At 41.7% G+C, this 19,014-nt stretch overlaps 1 protein-coding gene across 2 annotated transcripts in view; it reads left to right on the forward strand.

The window, feature by feature from the left end:
* GLI3 (GLI family zinc finger 3) overlaps positions 1–19,014 on the forward strand; it is a 213,599-nt gene that overhangs the window by 121,437 nt on the left and 73,148 nt on the right. For both annotated transcript variants that reach the window (XM_074900904.1, XM_074900905.1), the window contains exon 5: positions 18,124–18,329. In XM_074900904.1, the coding sequence (XP_074757005.1) occupies positions 18,124–18,329 (206 nt within the window). The remainder of the gene's footprint in view (positions 1–18,123; positions 18,330–19,014) is intronic.

A 19,014-nucleotide genomic window follows, 5' to 3' on the forward strand; every position in this document is an offset into this window, starting at 1 on the left:
CCCTGGAAATGAAGTGCAGCATTGAGGATAAGCAGCTGCTAATAGCCTGGAGGATTTCTATAGCAAGTCTCTGAGAAGGGACCAGCATGGTCTGGTGATTCATTAAGGTTATTCAGAGTTTGTTATATGCCATGGATACGTGTGTTGTAGGCTCTGCAAGCAGCATGTATGCCTCTTTTCTTAGGGCAGTGCGGCAATGGTGTTTCACAGAAGTAAAATAGCAGAGCCAGATGCCCGTACATAAACTTGAGCAAGTAGTTTTCATTCAGTGCCAGGCCTTTTATAAAGCGGGGAAGAGGAAGCCTGAGTCTAGACCAGGACTGCAATCTCTCAGTATATAGTGTTGCATCATTTGAAATAGCGAATTAGTGTTTTGTTATGCTGTTGGTACTTGTTTAGTAATATTCACATTAAAACTTGCAATCTATAAATTCTCCTTTGCAAGCAGTCTTGCAGGGTAGCTTTAGAAACAGACCATTTTAAAAAAAACTATCTGAAACTGGGAAAAGTTTGGAAAGCAAATTACTTGGGGCATATACTGAATTGCAGAAAAATAAAAAGATATGTGATTCTCTTAAATTTTTGACAGACACACTTAAAAGGAAAAAAGTATATAATGTGGATAAAAATAGGTAAATAGCTGTTTTACATAAATTCAGTTACATTGATCTGTTTAGGTAAGCTGAAGTCTGAAGTTTCTGAACAGTCGATTCAACTCTTTTATATTTCTCACAGGTTTGCTCTCATCCTACTAGGAAAAAGTGGTATTGAGAAAAGAGTATCTTATTTAAAAGTTAATTTCTTCTGGCGAATAAATTCTGGATCAAGTAAGGATTCACTGCTAAAAAATCATCCCCGTTTTTAGCAAGCGCATTTACATGAAAGTCAACAGAATTGCCTCTAAGCGCACCAGATTACATTTGGTTCACATCATTCATCTGTTTCTGTGGCGGATAATACTTTGTGACATAATCATTTTCTCTGGAGTAGCTAATTGTAATGCCAAGGAACTGCAGATTTATAAAGGAGAAACAATAGCAGCAGATAAATATTGCGTTAACAGAGGCTCTTTGTTCTTTTCATACAGCCAACTTGATTTCGGGATGGCTGGGGAAGTTAGAGCAATTGAAATAAGAGGAAAATTTTGGTGATATTTTTAATGTAGAAGACAAAGCTTATAAAACGCAATGGTTTGTTTTGTTAAAAAATACTTTGGTAGAAACTTCCCCCAAATGTTCCATTCATTTTTTTTTTTATGTCAAGAAAAGCTCTGGAGAGGCAGCAGCCCCCAGCCTTAATGAGAAAGGCATGTTTCCACCCGCTGGCTGCTGGCTGACCACCTCTCATGATACGGTCACTCGGTAGCAGCAACAGCTCGCAGGGCAACTTCCCGGGGCGACGTGGAGGGAGGAAAAAGAGACGGAAGCCCTTGGTGGTCCTCAGGAACGCTTCTCTGCTGGCCTGAAGGGAACCAGTTGCCTGAGCCCCACCTGAGAGGCAGAATGGCACAGATTCGTCTGGTGGGGCCCAATCCAGTGAAAGGGATTCTTAAAGAGGTTTGTATGGATTATGTTGTTGCAGAGAAACAGTTCCTAGATTTATCAGCAGTTACGTATCTATCGGCACTGGACAGCACTGCCACTTAGCTGATTTACCCCATCTGGGCAGTTAATGGTGCTTAGACAAATTCTTGGCTGCCAGTGAGAAGTGGTTCCCTAAGGCAGACTTTCAAACCAGCATGAATTAAGAGATGATGGAAGCAAAATGAACGCTCAACAAAGTCATGCCTCGGGACACTGTTGTATGTAACATTTTTCTGTAGGCTGAGGAATAACTAGGCATGACTTCGAGCTTTTGGGGCACTCTCTCTGTGTGGATGCACAAGTGTGCATATTTGTGTGTGTGTGTATGTGCGTGCATCCTCTTTACATAATAGGGTGAATATCTTTGCTTGTATTTATCATGGACTGAATATTTCTAGATCTTTACAGTTAAAACTAATGGAATGAGCTACACAGAGTCTAAGATGGAAAATTAGAGGGAAAACATGACAAAACAAGCAGGAAAAATATTCATGGGCAAAAACATTGAGAACGTGGATCATTACCTTAATTTAACATTTAACCAAAAATACATAGAATAGCTGCAATGCTGGAGTTCTGCTGCTTGAATTTTCTATTATCTCATTCTGTTATCAGCTGCAAAGAATGCAAGCTCTAAATATAGTGCACATTCAGAGGCTCTGAGCCTTTGGTTTCTTGGACAAAATTCCTGTGTTCTTTGTGCTGTAGTCAGCAGTATTAGTCGAGTGAGCAGATATTGACTGTGGTATTCACGTGCAGTGAACCAGAAGCAAGCCAACTCTATAGAGGCTGCTGTCAAACTTGTTGCAGTGGCCTGTGAGGTACTGGACTGTGACAGATTCCTTTTTTTTCAGTACAATTCTTCCACTCATGTTAAATCTTGCTTCAAAGAGAACTGAAATGTTACAGTCTTAGCGTTCTTTCTTTCTTTCCCTTTTCTGCTTTCTTTTTTTAAAGTGTACTGGTGAGATTTTGATGTTGTGAATTGGAAGTCCCTAAAGTGAGAGTAGGTATAAACTGGAAGAACTGTGAGCGATGAATACATCTACAGTGTAAGAGCACAGAGCATCTTCATCATACTCTCATGCAATCTTTCTCTGACTTAGACTCTCTCCTCCCCCAATACAGACATCATGTCCTATAATCTTGGAGTATGGATTGAATTTAGTTCAGACTTTTTTTACCAAAGGAAGAAAGAACAGAAGTTAAATAAGACCTAGTTTCCCTTTTTGTCACCCCTTACTCAACCCACTATATTTTTTATATATATGTATATGTCTATATATGTTTGCATATTTGTGACAAAGCAGGCTCTCAAGCTGGTGTTGGCTGTGCTGCTGAGATGTAGGAGACTGACTTGCATATTCTCTATTATATGATGCTAGGAACAAGAAAGACAAGACCCTAATTCCACCCAAAGGAATGTGCTCAACGGGTGTTTTATCTGTGTGCCTCAGGGTAGGCTGGGCCGACATTTGTGACTGATGTTATCGATTAATAGAGGAAACGATTTAAAGAAAAATGTTATGTTGTTTGATTTTTGCTCTTTGGATGCTTTACCTGATCAAGGAATGACTTGGGACCTTATTTTAGAAGAAGATCTTCATTGAAGCTGGGCCCTATGAAGTTGCCATTAAAGATCAGGCAAGAATATACTGCGTAGTCCTTTCCAGCGCTGAATGTGTAGGTCTGAGCCTACGGTAGATTATGACTGGATTTATAGTCAACTTTATAGGGGTGTTGGTAATTTTCTGGAGACCCCACAGAGGTTAGACACAGAGGCAAAACATCTTGAAGTGCATAAGCCAGGAATACAAAGCTTCTGAAGGAATGAACTGACCTGTCATCGTCTTGAAAGCATTATTTATGAGGTGCTGTGACCACTGGTGTTAAGGATCAACAGAAAATTAGGGAGTATTTCGCATGAGGGAGAATTTCTAAACATATCAGATTTAAGTGTCTATCTCTTTAAAGATACACATCTTTCAGTCCTGTATCTCCTGTTGAAATTCAGCCTAGATTTATCATGCCTCTTCCTCTGGCCTGTGGAAGAAAAGATTGATAGTCTAGTCCAGTTTATAGAGGCCACCAACGCAAATAGCGCCATTTAACAACATTGTAGACAGATTTGTCGGGGAGGGCAGGAGCTGAATGACCAGAGGCAATCAGGTGTTCGTTCTCTGCATCACCCTGGAAGATCACTATCAGCGTACATCATCAAGACAGTACCAAGAAAGCTTGCGCAGCTTCCTCTGTCTTGGTTTGCTGTACTCGTTCCTCAGACATCAGGCTTCCATCCTGACACATTTCTGGGGACTGTTTCTACTCAGGTGATGAGATGGAATTGCAGAGGTACTGAGGGAACAAATGTGTTGGTTGTCCTGCTGGTGCAATTGTGTCCTGAGTTGGACAGCTTGTTCCCCTTGGGGTTTTCATCTGCACACATAGCTACCTACTCTGTTTAGGGAACTACTTCCAGCATATAGATAGTGCCTTTACCTCAAAGACTTCAAAACTGAATTTAATACTTCTCTAAAAATGTGCAGCCAGAACATTCATTTGCTTTACACTTAGTGTTTGTTTTTCACATATTTCCCCCTACAGTCACATTAGAGGTGGTGTCCCCACCCATTTCTGGTTCTTGAGGTTGTTCAAAGTTACAGCTTTGCCCAAGAAATCTTTTTTAACTCCATTTTTGCACACAAATAGAGCAAGAACAGCAGTGTGGAGCCTTTATCTCTTGTTTTTTCTGATGGCTATGATGTTCCAGCCATTTTATATTCACCATTTGTGAGAACTGACTTGTGCAGATTATGTAGCATTACAATGGCTTTTAGTGCCCACAGGATCAAATAAAGAAGCTGGCCTGACTGAGACAAAACAGCCCAACATGAGAACTGAGTGTTTTCCCACTCTGATTTGGTGGCACCCTAGCCAGCTCCCACACCTGTACCTTTGGTACTGGCAGAGAAAATACGAGAAGTGACTATTAGCAGAATATCTTTCTTCCCCCCACTCCTAACTTTGCAGCATTCACCTTTGATATAAATTGTGCTTCATATACCTGTGAATCCTACTGCCCCCATGGTTTGGTGCTGATCTGTGGCTTGCCTGCTATTTGTGGTGGTGCTTAGAGGATGGGAGAAGCTCAGAAGCCACTGTGTTTTCATAGGGTCAGTTCTTGACCTGCAGTCCTGGGTACAGCATACATGTATACCATCTGGTACTGTCATTGAGGTGCACTCTCAAAATGGCTTTTCTTTCACAAATCATGGATTTGCCTTGGAGAGGTGGATGGAGGGATTTCAGAAAATAATCTGTGTATTTTATCTAGAAATGTATGTACATGAAAATTTTATACAGAAATTTTTGTACATCTGTATAATTTTTTTTTTTTCTGCGGCAAGTGGTAGCGTTAGGTGAGAATTTCTAGCTGGTACTCTATCTGTTCAGTAACAGTCACTAATCCTTGAGAATATCAATTTTGGGCTGTCTGTTAATGTTAGTACAGAGATGTGAAGCAAATCCAGTCATACCTCCACAGAAATGATTAATGCTGAACCTTCACATCACTGTTTCTGTCAGGACTGTAGTCCTTTAAAGTTAGAATTCTAGTCATATATTCTTTTCAAAACCAAATTTAGGTAGCAAGCGCAATAGGAGAGACATTTGGTCACTGAATTTGTCTTTTGTTATTACCAACTTACTTTTGTTTTAAACAGTTAAGATCTTATTTAGCATATAAAATTGGAATTGAAGAAAAGCTTTCTCTCTCTTCGCCCAAATCTCAGTTTTGTGATATTGTGGATGGGACTTACAGTAGGCACTGGAAATGAAAGAGAGGGGTTTGTTATGCTTTGGTTTTGAATTCGGAAAAAGAGTGTTTCTTGGCACCACAGAACAGACATTGAGGAGAGTGTTCAATTGAGGTAACGTGAGAGGCTTTTCAGGAGCTTTGTCAGGACAAGGAATGCCCGCCTTAGCAGGAGGAAGGAGTTAAGGGAAGAAGAGAAGCTGAAATAAGCTGAAACAATGGTGAATGTGGCATTCTGGAGTGTGAGGTAGGGAGGGCTTAAAAAAATCATCAGTGAGTGAATGACATGAGGGGAGAGGTGCTTAAGTACCGAAAGTGTTAAAAGCTTCATTCTCTAAAAATTTAAAAACATTAAATTATGGGAGTAAAAACCCATCAGTGGAAAATACTGTTTTTTGAGAGAACAGAGTATTTGTGAAATTCATGTATCAGTTGATTTCCAAGCTTGATTTTACTTTCATGGGTCATACCCGTCACAAGAAAAACTTCCTGTGAATAGCAGATGAGTTTTCTTGAGGTTTAGGACCAGCCTCAAGCTCTTCTTTATGATCAGGTAATGCCCCCGATGGTTGCGGTCAGCTGGTCTTCACGCTGCAGGAGTGGATCCCAATTAGCAATGCCATTTTTCCCCCGAGAATATTGCTGCACATAGACAGGAGTGCTCTCTGCATGCAGACTGTGTCATCTTCTCATCTGTGAACGGTAGAGAGAGAAATCAGGAGTAACCATTTCAACTCTCGTAGCTTTGTACCATTTGGATGTTTTTTTTCTTCTCCCAGTCATGCATACACGTACGTATGTGCACTTCCTCGGTTGTGCATCACGACTTTAAGGTTATTTTTTAAAGACTTTCAGGCATTTTCTGAGCGTTTTTGAACCAGTGCACCATTCACCGGTGTATTGCTTGTATAGAGGTCGTCTTTGATGAGGTTTTTGTCATATGCACCCAACTGAAGTTTCAGTGTACTCAAGCAGTAGAAAAGCCACTATTTGAGAGTCTTTGTTTTCTTTGTTGAGCTGTTTATTTTGCTTTCTTCCCACACAGTTCCCTGGCCTCACTCTGACAACTGCTTTTCTGCATGAATTACATTCCTCGGGGCCGCAAGTCTCCTAATTCTTCCAGTCGATTTGATTCCTGCCTGTGTGATTAGTCCTCTGCTCCAACACACAGTTGGTCTTTGCCAAGCAAACTGCTTGCTAAGTGCCTTTAACATGAAGACCTAACTACATTTTTTAACCTCATTAGTGTGTAGGGCACTGCTTCATTCCAGCTTAATAACATGGCCACTATTGAATCATCACTTGCTCTAAAACAGGTTACAAAAAGGTTACCTAAGTTGTCTGGTTTTCTTTTTGTATGGCTGTGGTTTTACTGGGTAACAGTTTCTTTCAGCACATGTCCAGTTTTAGCCTGTAAGTTGCTTTTTGAAAGGAGACCCATCAATTCTGATCAGGTAGATTTGTGGTGGTGAGAAATTTCATATTTGTATGCTCAAAAAGAAATTTAGCACCTATTTTGAAGTAGCAGATCTAAGAAAATGTGGGTTTGGGAGAAAAGGGGAAGCGGTCTTGGGGAAACTGATAACATTTTCCTACTTGTTTCAGCTTTAGAATTACAAAGATCTCATCCTCAACAGTTTAAATATGGCATTCCTCACTGTGATGCTGGATTTACAGAAACGTGGCCACAGTCTGCATTGGTTCACTTTGTCTTGTGGGATCAATTTTTAGCTGAATGTATCATCACTGAAATTTAGATTTCAGTTGCAATCGCACACAAACTCAAATGGAAAAGATATTACAGGACTTCCAAATGTTGTAAAGGCAGTAAAAAAAAAAAAAAGTTTCCTAAGAAGACAGCGTCACCAGGGAGCCGGGAGAAGAAAGGAGGCACTGGGTCACATGCCACTTGTGATGGTGCATTTGTGCAGTTGCATAGCACAGCCACTCAGAGGGTGAGACTTCATGATTAATGGTGTTTATTCTTGACAGAAGCCTCCTTTATTTATCTGCAATACAGTTTAGTGATTTTATCAGTCACCTGAATGAAAAATATTCAGTCATACCAATATTGCAGTGTAAATTGAGTAGAGTCACTTTTTATTATATCTTTCAGCCTTATCATCTGCACAGTAATTTTCTAGCAGGGGTTTGATATAGAAAGGCTGGATTTAGCTGTACTTGACACAAAGCCTCTTCAATTTCCCCTAAAAGTTCAGGCTACTCTTAGAAACGTGTATAAATATATATATAAAACCCTCTTATCCAAGCAATTTCAGGATTTGAAAGAATAAAGATAAAATGCGCAAACCTGGATGTGAGAAATGTTGTTCATATGAAAACATCTAATAGCTCTGAAGCCACTGGTGAAATGCTCTTTAGTGTTTAAGCTTGTGGCTTAGTGCAGTTCTTTTTGCATGGCTACGTAGTCTGACTTTCTTCTAATCAATCATCATCCAACTCCAATCAGCATACAGGCAGAGCCTATCGTTCATCCTGGGTGTAATTTCAGAGTTGAGGACTATAATGGCCACATACAGCACATTAGTCACTGCGATAACAGCTAGTGGCACTCCTGAGGAAGGGGGAGGACGGGGGAGAAGGGGAATAAAATTCTTCTCATTCTCACAGTGCATTAGTGAAATAGGAGCAAATGTTAAACAAATGTTTATTCAATTAGCTGACTTAACAGCATTAAGTGTGAGAAAGCTTCTGACACTCCTTTGACCCACTCTTTTGCAGGAGGAGAGGAAGCGGAAAGGGAAGGAAGAAAGGGGTGCATCAATACCGTCAGGATTTATATATGCCCACATACTCATATGATGGTGCTGCTGTGGTTAAACACTTCAAGAGATGGCAGGCCCTGCCTGTAACCCAGAGGAGGCTAAAATTTGAATAGCAATGAGACCACCTCTAGAGCATCAGAAAAGAATTGCAGAGCAGGGAAGTTTGCTGTAGGAGCACAGTTGGTAATTTCACTGTCCAGTGTGTTGTTAATAACGACAGATAATGAGTATGCTGTAGACCTTTTAGATTTTCCTGCTGCACTTGGTGCCGCAGCATAGTTTGAAGAGGGAATGGTGTGTGGAGCAGTCTCACCTCTCATGTGTAGCAACACTTTTCCAAGGCGTATTCAAATAACATTTGCTTGTCCAGTACATCTGTTTTATATTTGTGATGATGAGTTCTGCATCAAATGCAGCATCAATACATTATCCTCAATATATTAATGACCACAAGTCAACAGATGTGGAACCAGCTGAAGACAGGAGAGGAAAAATTTAGCAGCACTGACACGGGGCTGTGCTGTGCAGGTATGGGGTCTTACCTTACTTAATGGTTCACAGTCAGTGTGAACTGAGCAGTAAGGCAATGCCTTGGTAAGGCAGTGGAAGTCACAGCATATCTTGTTAGCATTACTTATATTTACTGTTTACATTGCTGCAATGTCCAACAGCTCTGTACAAGACCAGAGTTCTGCTGAGTGTTGTGCAAATACAAGGAGCTCTGCCAGGAAGAGCTCGCGGTCGGGCAGCTTTGGCAAATGAACTCTGGTGGCCTAGGGGGTTACCAGCCCCAGCTGCTTTCCTCGCCCTGAAGATTGTCCCTTGTTCCTCAGCAGAGTCAGACAGTGTGCCTTTGCCCCATATACAGTCTGGCAACTTTGCTGTGGCTCGCTGAAACCAGGCACTGGAGTGGTTAGAGGCAGAGTTGTGCTGCCTGTGTGGGGAGGGGCACCAGCTGGGGAGTTGGGGGCAGTAAAAGCTTACACAGCTGCCACAAAATTTGCAAGAGGATGTCTGCTAGAAGCCTAAAAGGCTAGTGGCATTTGGAGTGAGTAGTGACAGTCAGTCACGTTTTTTTATGTTTGTACAAACAAAGAAATTGCCAAGTAAATCCACGTAGTCGTCCCCTAGCCACTGATTTCTTTGCAGCAGTCCTGAGGAGGATTTGGAGGAAGGAGAGGCAAGCTGGGATACTCTGTAGGCAAAGGCCGAGTGGACAGTGTCTCAAAGGAGTGTCGGGAGGCAGTGACGGTGGCTGGTGGCAGGGTAGAAGGAAGAGGAAAAGGAGAGGCAGGTTGTTGTGGGGAGATTCCCGTTGTGTGAGGAGGAGAACAAGAAGCCTGGGCTTGACTTGGAGCAATGCTGGGAGACAGTACATGGTTTTATTTGTATTTTGTATAAAGAAGAAAAAAAAATCAGTCAAAACTGTATCTGCATACACATTTTAAGGAACGCATGTCAAGACTCATGTAATGAAATGAGTGTACCTTGACTTAGTGGTGTCTGAAGCAGCAATTACACACTGTAGTCAATACAGGTGGTTACTGTGGGCTGAAGGCCACCGGTGTTACAGCTGACCCTATGTAAACAAAATGTTAAATAATGGAATGATTATTCATTGCTTTTTACAGCATAGACTCTTGTAGAGGGAATCCACAAGCTGATGGTTGGGTTATTTATGAAGTATTACAAGTAGCAGAGGGTGCATGTAGAAAAGCTGGATTTGCGTTCAGGCAGTCCGTCAGTTGAAAAATAGGAATACAGTCACTGGCTAAGGATTTAGTGCCTTGATTAATGTAGCCAATTTTTAACTGTAACTACATAATGTTAACCCTTCCCAAAGAAGGAAAGGGGAACTAGAGTAATATTCTTTTGCTGTGGGTCATCAGTTGATTGTCGTGCATGATCTCTTGTGCAGTCATTCCTGTCTTTATTTTTTTCCTGCAGTGGTACCTTTTAACTTCATGAGGGAGAAACATTTTATTCTAACCCAAAGTGAGGTTATTGTATATTTCAGGAATTTACATTCCAGAACTGCACACATTTTGTAAGGCATTGTCCTTACCTCAATGAGAAGATAGTAATAACATAGGACCTCTTGGTCTGACCTTTCCACTGTAGATACTGAACACTTTCAGAGTGTTTTACCACAGTTTTATCGATGGGGAAATAGCGGATGAGGAAGTCAACAAATGTGTCCAAGGTGGCACAGCAGATAAGTGATGGAAACCAAACCAGGCCCTGTGTCCCTTAAACCCTGATGTAGCTCTTCTTATGCATAAACTACATAGGCAGTGACCCATTCATGATTTATTTGTATATATATCTACTGAAGGGAAGGTTGCCACCAAATCCCATTCTGTGACTTAATTCTCTGTACTGACTACAGTTCCAGTGTGACTTTTGGAGGAAAAGTGAGCAAAATATTGACTAGGTGTTGGAACATGGAAAGGAGTATAGGAAATCAATGTTCTTTCTTGTATTAGGAAGTAAGCATGTTCTTGTTTTCCCTCTTCTTCATTTGTACCACTAAGAAAATACAGTTAGCAGTGCTTATTCACTTAACTCTAATTCTTTAAACGTTCAAAATAATTTGCTTAGTTTTCCAAATTCCAAGAATGCAATACAGTAGCTTTGAGGCAGTGAGTGATTTTAGGAGAATGGACTGCCTATTTTAAGACCCAATATCTGAAAAATTTTTAAATATTAAAAGATTATACTATTGATTTCCCATATTACATATTTGTGGGTTTGATTGTTTACAGGTTCAATTAGAAGTGCAAAGAGAAAAGGGATTGTGGGATTACATTTTAAACATAGTTGGTGCTGGCCTCACTCTCCTTGCACTGAAGTCAGTAGAAGCCTTACTGAGGGCTTTTGGGGAGAGCAGAATTCAGTCAGCACTTTGTGCTTAGGAAGATCATGTCTGTGATCACTTAAGGAGTTAGTGGACAGTTTCCCATTGATTGCAGTTTATACAAGGTTGAACCGTACAATAGCAGCTAAAGATTCTGAGAAGCAGCGTGATTATTTGACTCTTAATTTTTCCGTATCATTTAGGTGTATAGTTAGTTGCTTGACCCTGATTTATTGAGCACCTACAACCACATATGTGCTTGTAGCAGTGAAGAGTAACTTGATCATTTGGGCTAATCACAACCATTAGAATTGTTCTCACTGGTATTGCCAGGATTGAGCCTTACTTCCTTAGAGCTCAACTTTTTTAGTATAAAAACCTTTTATTAGCCAGTTGATGACCGCTGGTGCCAAAGGTTCAGTCTGTACAAGCAACTATGGCATCAAACAATACTCATGTAACATGGGAGATACTACCAAAGGAATTGAGCCATGTGCTTTAAAATAGGAGTCACTACATAACAAGAGAGTCCTTACTGTTTGTTCATCCTCCAGGATCTACTAGAAATAAAAATGTTAATGTTTTGGTGGCAGCCCTCAGAAGACTATTGCAGGAAAAAAAAATAAAAAAAAAAAAAAAAGAAAAAAGAAACAGATCATAGGCAGTTTAATGAGTTCAACATTTTTCAATTTTTCAGGCAGGGCTGAATTGAGCAGGTATCAGAGAAACAGTGTGGATATCATTGGTATGAGAGTTATGCCATCAGTGCTTGCTCCAGCATCGAATAACGTACTGTTAAATGATTAAATATCGAGGTTTGAACTTTGACACTTTCATAATATAACAAGATGGATGAAAAGGCAATAATAAATTAGGTTATGTTACAATATTTCATCCCACTTCGTTGACAAGCTTTGTTCTGTGAGATAGATTATTGTTCCATCTGTAACCTCAGCTCAGTGTCATATTTACAATGTTATAGTTAAGGATCACTTGCTGTTTTCAATATAAATGTATTTTTCAACACATTCATAAAAGAGCCATTTAAAAATTTATCGGGACAAAACTTGGCATTAAAATTTCCAGTCCTGGAGTTATAGTTTCCTTTAAAATCAGGAAATGCTTAAATCACCATGATTTTTTTTTTTTAAAGATAGGTTGTGCTTAAAGAGGTTTTTACCAAAGCACAGCTTAAAGCAATTTGGAGACCATTTATGACAGATCACTTCTTTTAACACCAAACCAGCCTCAAAATTTTCATCCAGATTTTCCTGTGACACAGACCTTTGTGGCTATCCTGAGTGGCTTTGTGTCTGCTCCCAGAAAACATTGCTATTGAAGTGTGCTTTCTGACAAGGGTGGGGATCAGAGTACGTCTCAGGGCCTGCTGGACTTTTCATACTTTTCACAGTTGCAAGACTGTCAAGAACAGTGACATTGTGTGCTGTGTTGATATTCTGGCATGTCTTAGAGCAGTTCAAGGACTCCAAAGCAAAGAAACCCAGTGTGAGGACCCTGAGGCCACTAATAGGCCATAATTGCCTTGAACAGCCTCACCAGGTAACTCCATCCACATCTCATGCATCCGGGAGCCCCTTTTAAGATCAGCTGGGGCCTTTAGTCCCTGTCTGAGCTGTGTTGTAGGTAGCGCCTATCTCTGGTCCTGCTCCTGCCTGAGCTTGGGACCTGCACTGTAGGTAGCTGTTCTCCTGGACTGACTCCTCAGAGCCATGGTGTAGCTTTGGCACTATCACCTTCTGCACTTGACTGCTCTGCCGGGACCTGGGTTGTCACTTTGTCTTGTCTCAGACTGCTGATGGACCCTGTTACCAGCACCTGGCTCTGGTCACTCAGCTCAGATCTGGTGGCATGGAGTGCATGGCCTGTGCTGGGGTTAACCTTGGCTCCTGGCTAGCCTTCCCTTAGACAGCAGCTGGCCCTTGCTGCTCCTCAGCACCCTGAACTGAGTCTCTTTTCTTCCCATCCCCTCTCCTCCTTCAATTCCTGGGCTATCCACCCTTACTCAGTTACAAGCGTAAATCTACCTAAGATAGTTTCATGGTACTTTGGGCTGGTCCTCTGCCTGGCTCTTGACTAGGTCAACATGAATGCTAAAACTGCGTGACATAGGAAGGGGGTGAAAAGGGGAGAATGGGAAATTGGAGTTCAGTATCCTCATTTTGTTTCGAAATTTCTGAACAGTTACAGGTCTATTAGCCTGAAGGATAAAAACCCATTAATATTTCTGTCAGTCTTCATTTTTTAGAGGTTCAAAATCACCAGATAGTTTGAATGTACAGAATTCAAGGAAGTTGTTTATTCCCACCTGTGGTTTCCTTCTGCCTTGTGCCACAGGAGCAGTTCAGGAACGTAGGTGAGAGAAAAGGTGCAAGCTAGAATGGAAAAATGAACTACAGTCTGTGCCTTCTCTAGCCTAATATCCTGAGCACATTTGGCACCTGTCACACCTCACTGTGCCACACCAGGGACATGGGCAGAGACTGGAAATTGTGCTCCTGAATCCTGTTGGTATGGCACTGAGAAGAGAGGGTGGCTGAAGGGCCACGTAGTCAGCAAGCTCTGTGCTTGCGTGGGGATTTTTACCCTTAGTTAGTCATAGCCAGGCAGCAGTATTTCACCTGCACGAGTTAGCCATGCCATTACTACCAGAGAACGGGATAGGATTTCCACTTGCATTTGGAGCCTCTGATCTTCATTGTAAAACTGGATAATGCTTAGGTACAAAAAACAACTTCTATCCCTGTTCTTTCTGCTGATAGAAAAGTTGCGTGATCTTGCAAGATAATGCAAGGTAATGATCTGTGCATGCACATCATTTTGCAATACGTATAACTCGCTCATGCTTGCCGCATCAACTCTCAGATTCCCATGATCTTCCTTCTCCAGTTAAAAAAAGGGCTGCATTGGCGGAAAAGGGAATTGCACTTTGTTCAGTTTTTGTGGCGACTAAAATCCAAGTCTGCTGCTGGTCAGTCTTGTGGTGGAAAATTCATCTGTTGCAGCTGTAAGCAGCAAAACAAAATGACACACCGTTTTCATGAGCAATAACTGAAATCTTGGATATAGCTCACCTGTGGTTCAACAGTGGTCAGAAAAAGCATTACAAAAAAAAAAAAAAAAGGGGGCTTGGCGCATTTTGTGATTTCCATACATCTGATGTTGCTTGCAGCTGCTGAACCGGTGTGACCACGTAAGTTTTTAAGACAGTGCAGACACCTCTGCAACATTCATCAAAAAAACTGCCATGACTAATAAGAAAAAATAGACGTGTTTGCCCTTATCTCACTGCCTCGGCACTTGTGTGCCATTCTCCTACTGAGTAGTTTTGATTCTCCGGAGTCGGGACAGGGAGAAGTGGGCAGCCTGGAGGTGGGTGGGGAGTGCGAAGACCTGTGTTAGATGTGGAAGCTGTGTGTCTGTCAGTCTTTTGGCACCTTAATGGTGATCAGGAAGGCAGTCTGGACAGAAGGGAGGAGACGCCTTCATAGCCGGCCGCATTCTCTGCTGCTTGGGGTATCGATGTAACCAAGGTTACTGAGAAAATAATAAAATCAACCTAATGTGCCAGGATAAAAACTGCAGTGATAAAACACAATCATAGGATCTCTTTTACTCCCAAACCCGGAGGCCTCCAACTTCAAGTAAGTACTGAAACTAGATAGGCTCGTATTAAATAAATTTGAGTTGAGTTTGCAGGATCTCTGGGAGTAGATGCAAAGGTCCTGATTCAGAAAAAAGCATACACCTGCTTTGCTCCCTCTCTCTGAAGGAAGCCTAAGTGTTCCGAGTATGTCGTTAAACAGGAAAGCCCCTGTGTAGGAGAGGATGCAAAGCAAGTTCTGCCTTCCCGTGGTTTACAAATGAGGCATAAACTTTTAAGCAGTAACACTGAAAATGTCTCTGCCTTTTCTCATGCTGAAGCCTCATTGCATCCCACAAAGCAGCCTCAGACCCAAGGCAGAACACCACTTGCCAAGGCTGGGGACAAAGTACATGTGAAATAAAAATGATGGGGTTGGACTGCCACTCACATCTGCGGATTGGATTAGCTTCTCACTGAATTCAGTGTCTGCAGAGCCACTCCTGGGCTGTAATGTTTGTTGTTTACAGGACAAAAGTCACTCTTTACTTGGTGCGCAAAGAGATTGCAAAGCAACAGCTAATAGTAAGTATATTAACTTATGTAAGTTAATAGTAAGTAAGTAGTAAGTAAAAGTTGCATTTTAGTTCGAAGAAAGGAGTTAAACAATACTTTTAAAAGATGTTCGTAGTGAAGTTTAATCATGGAAGGAAAGGAAAAGAAGAATTTGATGTTCATTGGAATAAATCAGGAGGGCTCAAACAGTGGGAGGTGAGAGAAGATGGAGGCAGGAGGGAAAATAGGACTGTAGGGAAATGAGGGTCTGGAAACATAGAGGAGCGAGAAAAGTGCAGGCTGGAAGAGAGTGGAGAAGTTAGTGGGACGTTAAAATCAGATGTTGGAGAAAAATTAGTAAACATGAGAGTCCAGAGCTGGGAATTTTATGTGGAATCTGATGACTCCTTATTTCTGCCTCTGATAATACGGTTTGTATGCCAGCTGTTGATTGATGTTACCCAGGTCGGCGTCCTTTCCCTAGCATCCTCAGAAAACTGAGGAGCTTAGAGGAGCGGAGAGAGGAAGAGGCAGGGCAGAGGAGGAGTGGAAGCGGTTGAGTCCCAGTGTCCTTGAATGGCTCCCATTGGATCTAGAGGGAGTAGCTGACAGCCTGGCTCTTAATCTTGCTCCTGCGGCAGCGTTTGGCTGTTGGCCAGCTGGAGAGTGAATCACTGAGGCTGATACAGACTTTCAGCCTTCTTGCAAAAGCTTTTAAACAGTTTTCTGTTTGATATGCACCAGATAAAGCCAGGGATCCTGCTAGCTTGCATGCTTTTCAGGTTTCTAACTTTCTGAGTTGAGATCACATGAGAAAAAATTACTTGTAAAATGACATCTAAACTTAGTTTCTTTGTTACTCTTGTATTAAATTTGCTACACTACTGTATTTTCCTCACTGTCAGGATGGAAAATTCACTCTGTAATGTGATAGCCAGCTATGGTATTTTTGCTTCCTACATCACCATGAGTTTTGAGACTCCTGCCTTCCGTACTCAGCCTGACAGTGAGCCACGAGACAGCAATGCTTCATGGCTGGTGGGGTTTCACAGTACCAACAAGAGGAAAGATGTGTTTCCAGCATAAAACCAAAGTGCTTCAAAACCATGCAGAGAAAAAGTGGTCTGGGGAAGGGAGGTGCCTGTTTTGCACGGTGGTGGAAAACAGCTTCTGGTTTCAGGTTCTCGGTGCATTTTAAATCCAGTGAAGGTGTACTGGCGAGTGGCTGGGCTTCATGTGGCTCACTTGCTTGGGTGCCAGAGGAGTAATTGTGCTGCTGGTACCTGCTGCTAGCACACAATGAATGCAACTCTCTACCAAACTTTGGAGCCGGGAGGCAATTTCATACAGGAAGGCTAAACAGGCTTACCTTGCAGAAAGCTGTAGGAGGGCAAGAAACTCACAAAAGCCAAATAGGGAAGGGAAGGGAAGGGAAGGGAAGGGAAGGGAAGGGAAGGGAAGGGAAGGGAAGGGAAGGGAAGGGAAGGGAAGGGAAGGGAAGGGAAGGGAAGGGAAGGGAAGGGAAAGGAAAAGAGGGAGAAAAGCACAACAGGAAAAATCTTTATCCTCCAGATTTTATGAGTCCTCGTGGATTTTGTGGCAGGGAAGCCGGCATCATGTTAGGAATGCGTAGCTTTGATCTTTGTCCCACTCATAAGCTAGCATTTCCGAGCTGATGGCAGGGTAGAATTGACTCCTGTAAGATTATGTTCTGTTGGCCTTTTAGACGATGACAACTATCTCCACTGATCACGGTATGTGTATGTTAAAAGAAAAAAAATACATTTCTTGTTTTATTATTCTCTGTAAGCGAGCAGCATCAAAGGAGCAGGCTGCCCTCACTGCTCTCACAGCTGCTGCCTGTGTCTGTGCTGTATATATGCTAAATTAATTGGAAAAACAGGGACAAAAAGGCATTTAGTTCGGGTCAACCAGTTGGACTACAGCAAATGCATGACAGGCTTAATCATTGTCTTTTGCCAAAGAGCAGGTTGGCAAGGGCAGGCACTCCAACCCCTTCTGATGAAATTTGGACTTTTTCCAGTGCCTTTGGAGACAGGATGCTGCTAGAGAAAGGTCTCCACACAGAGCCTGGATGCTGTAGTATCGACAGGGTGGGATGATGGGGAGAGTTATGGCAAGTTATTTATCTTTTGGCAGCTCAGAACTCAGCTCTCAGCCTTGGTTCATCATAGCTTCATAGCCGTAGCCTGAAAGGGCACCACACCTCTCCCTTTGCAAGAATGAGGTAGTTAATGTGGTCTTGTTAAAGGCATTAGTCTTTGGTACCATGCTGAAAAACCAAATATATGCAGCAATTTTTCTTTCTTCCTTTGCCACCAAGTTTTCTGCATCCTTCATGGGAAGGGACATCAACAAAAAAATGCTCTAAAGGACCCAAGCTGTCTTAATGGCTTACAAAGTTTGGGTCTTCTGAATTGACTTCTGTATAAATGTGCAATCTCATAGTTTCAGGAAGAATAAGCCAGCAAGTGAAGGGAGTGGGCGCAGTGTAGTTTTCAAAACTCTTTTTCTAATAAACACACGGTTTTGAAGATGTAGATGATTCAGCATCTCAGTATGTCTTCCATATTGCAGCAAGAATTAATATGTGGTATACAGGGTGCATATTTTCACTAGTTAAAGTGATTTTCTGCTGATGTCCATGGGGAAAAGGTATTGAGGGATGTAAAGATTAAACCAAATATAAACTCGTGTTAAAATTGGTCAGAGAAATGTTGCTAATAATGGGTACAGCAAAGAACTAATTTCCTATCCTTTTTGTTTCCAGGCACTTGACTTTAGTGGAAGTTATTACATGTGCAACTCAGTTGTTATTCTTCAAGAAATGAATGTGTTACCTTTACAGTATTTTTCTTTATCATATAGATAACCTGGATGTTTTTTGTTTTTCTTTTTTCTTCCAGGCCTTCTGCCTTATCTAGTAGCCCGACATACTCAGAGCTTCCATTCCTTAGAATCTCCCCGCACCGAAATCCTGCTGCAACATCAGAGTCTCCCTTCAGCACTCCTCACCCATACATTAACCCCTACATGGACTACATCAGGTCCCTACACAGCAGCCCATCTCTCTCCATGATCTCGGCAGCCCGCGGACTCAGCCCAACAGACGGTGGGTTAAGATAGGCTTCCTGTTTTCTGTCATTGTAGCAACTTAAGTTATATTAATCTTGTCAACATTTTTCCCCCCTTGTTCAAAGCAGCTTCAGCAGGTTTGTCAGACATATTCATTATGTCATAAATGTTTCAATACTTCATCAGCCGATCATGGCTCATTTGTACATCTCACAAATGTTGAAACTTCAGGGAGAAGAAAAAAAAAAAACCCGCTTCATTCAAAATTTAAGCTGGAAGGGTGGTATATGTCTTGTGATATCTTTTATTGGTGGAGCTGAGCTGGAGTGTGATTCTGATCTCCCAAGAAATCCACTGCATCTGCACTGAATTGAGCCAGATTCTCCATGAGTGTACATCAGTGTATAACCATGGAGTTCTTCAGGTGCAAAAGGCTTAATTAAAATAGTATTTTTCAGTCATGTAAAGCATGCACCGTCTTGTCATATTTAGTCAATAGTTCTGTTAAAAGTTATGTAGAATTATTTCAGTTTATCCTAGCCAATGATATGGCAAAATGAAATGATGCTGGTGCAGAAGACGTGGATGATGATCAGGACTGGCTGCTTTTGTTTAAATGGTGGGCAGTATACTTGAAATACCAATGCTTTAGGTCTTGGTGTGACCATGGCTATTACTTTCCAGGTTATTTGTGTTGAAGTGAACTCCTGCGATCACTCGGC

This window comes from Athene noctua, chromosome 2, assembly GCF_965140245.1.
Source record: "Athene noctua chromosome 2, bAthNoc1.hap1.1, whole genome shotgun sequence".
NCBI classification, from domain to species: domain Eukaryota; kingdom Metazoa; phylum Chordata; class Aves; order Strigiformes; family Strigidae; genus Athene; species Athene noctua.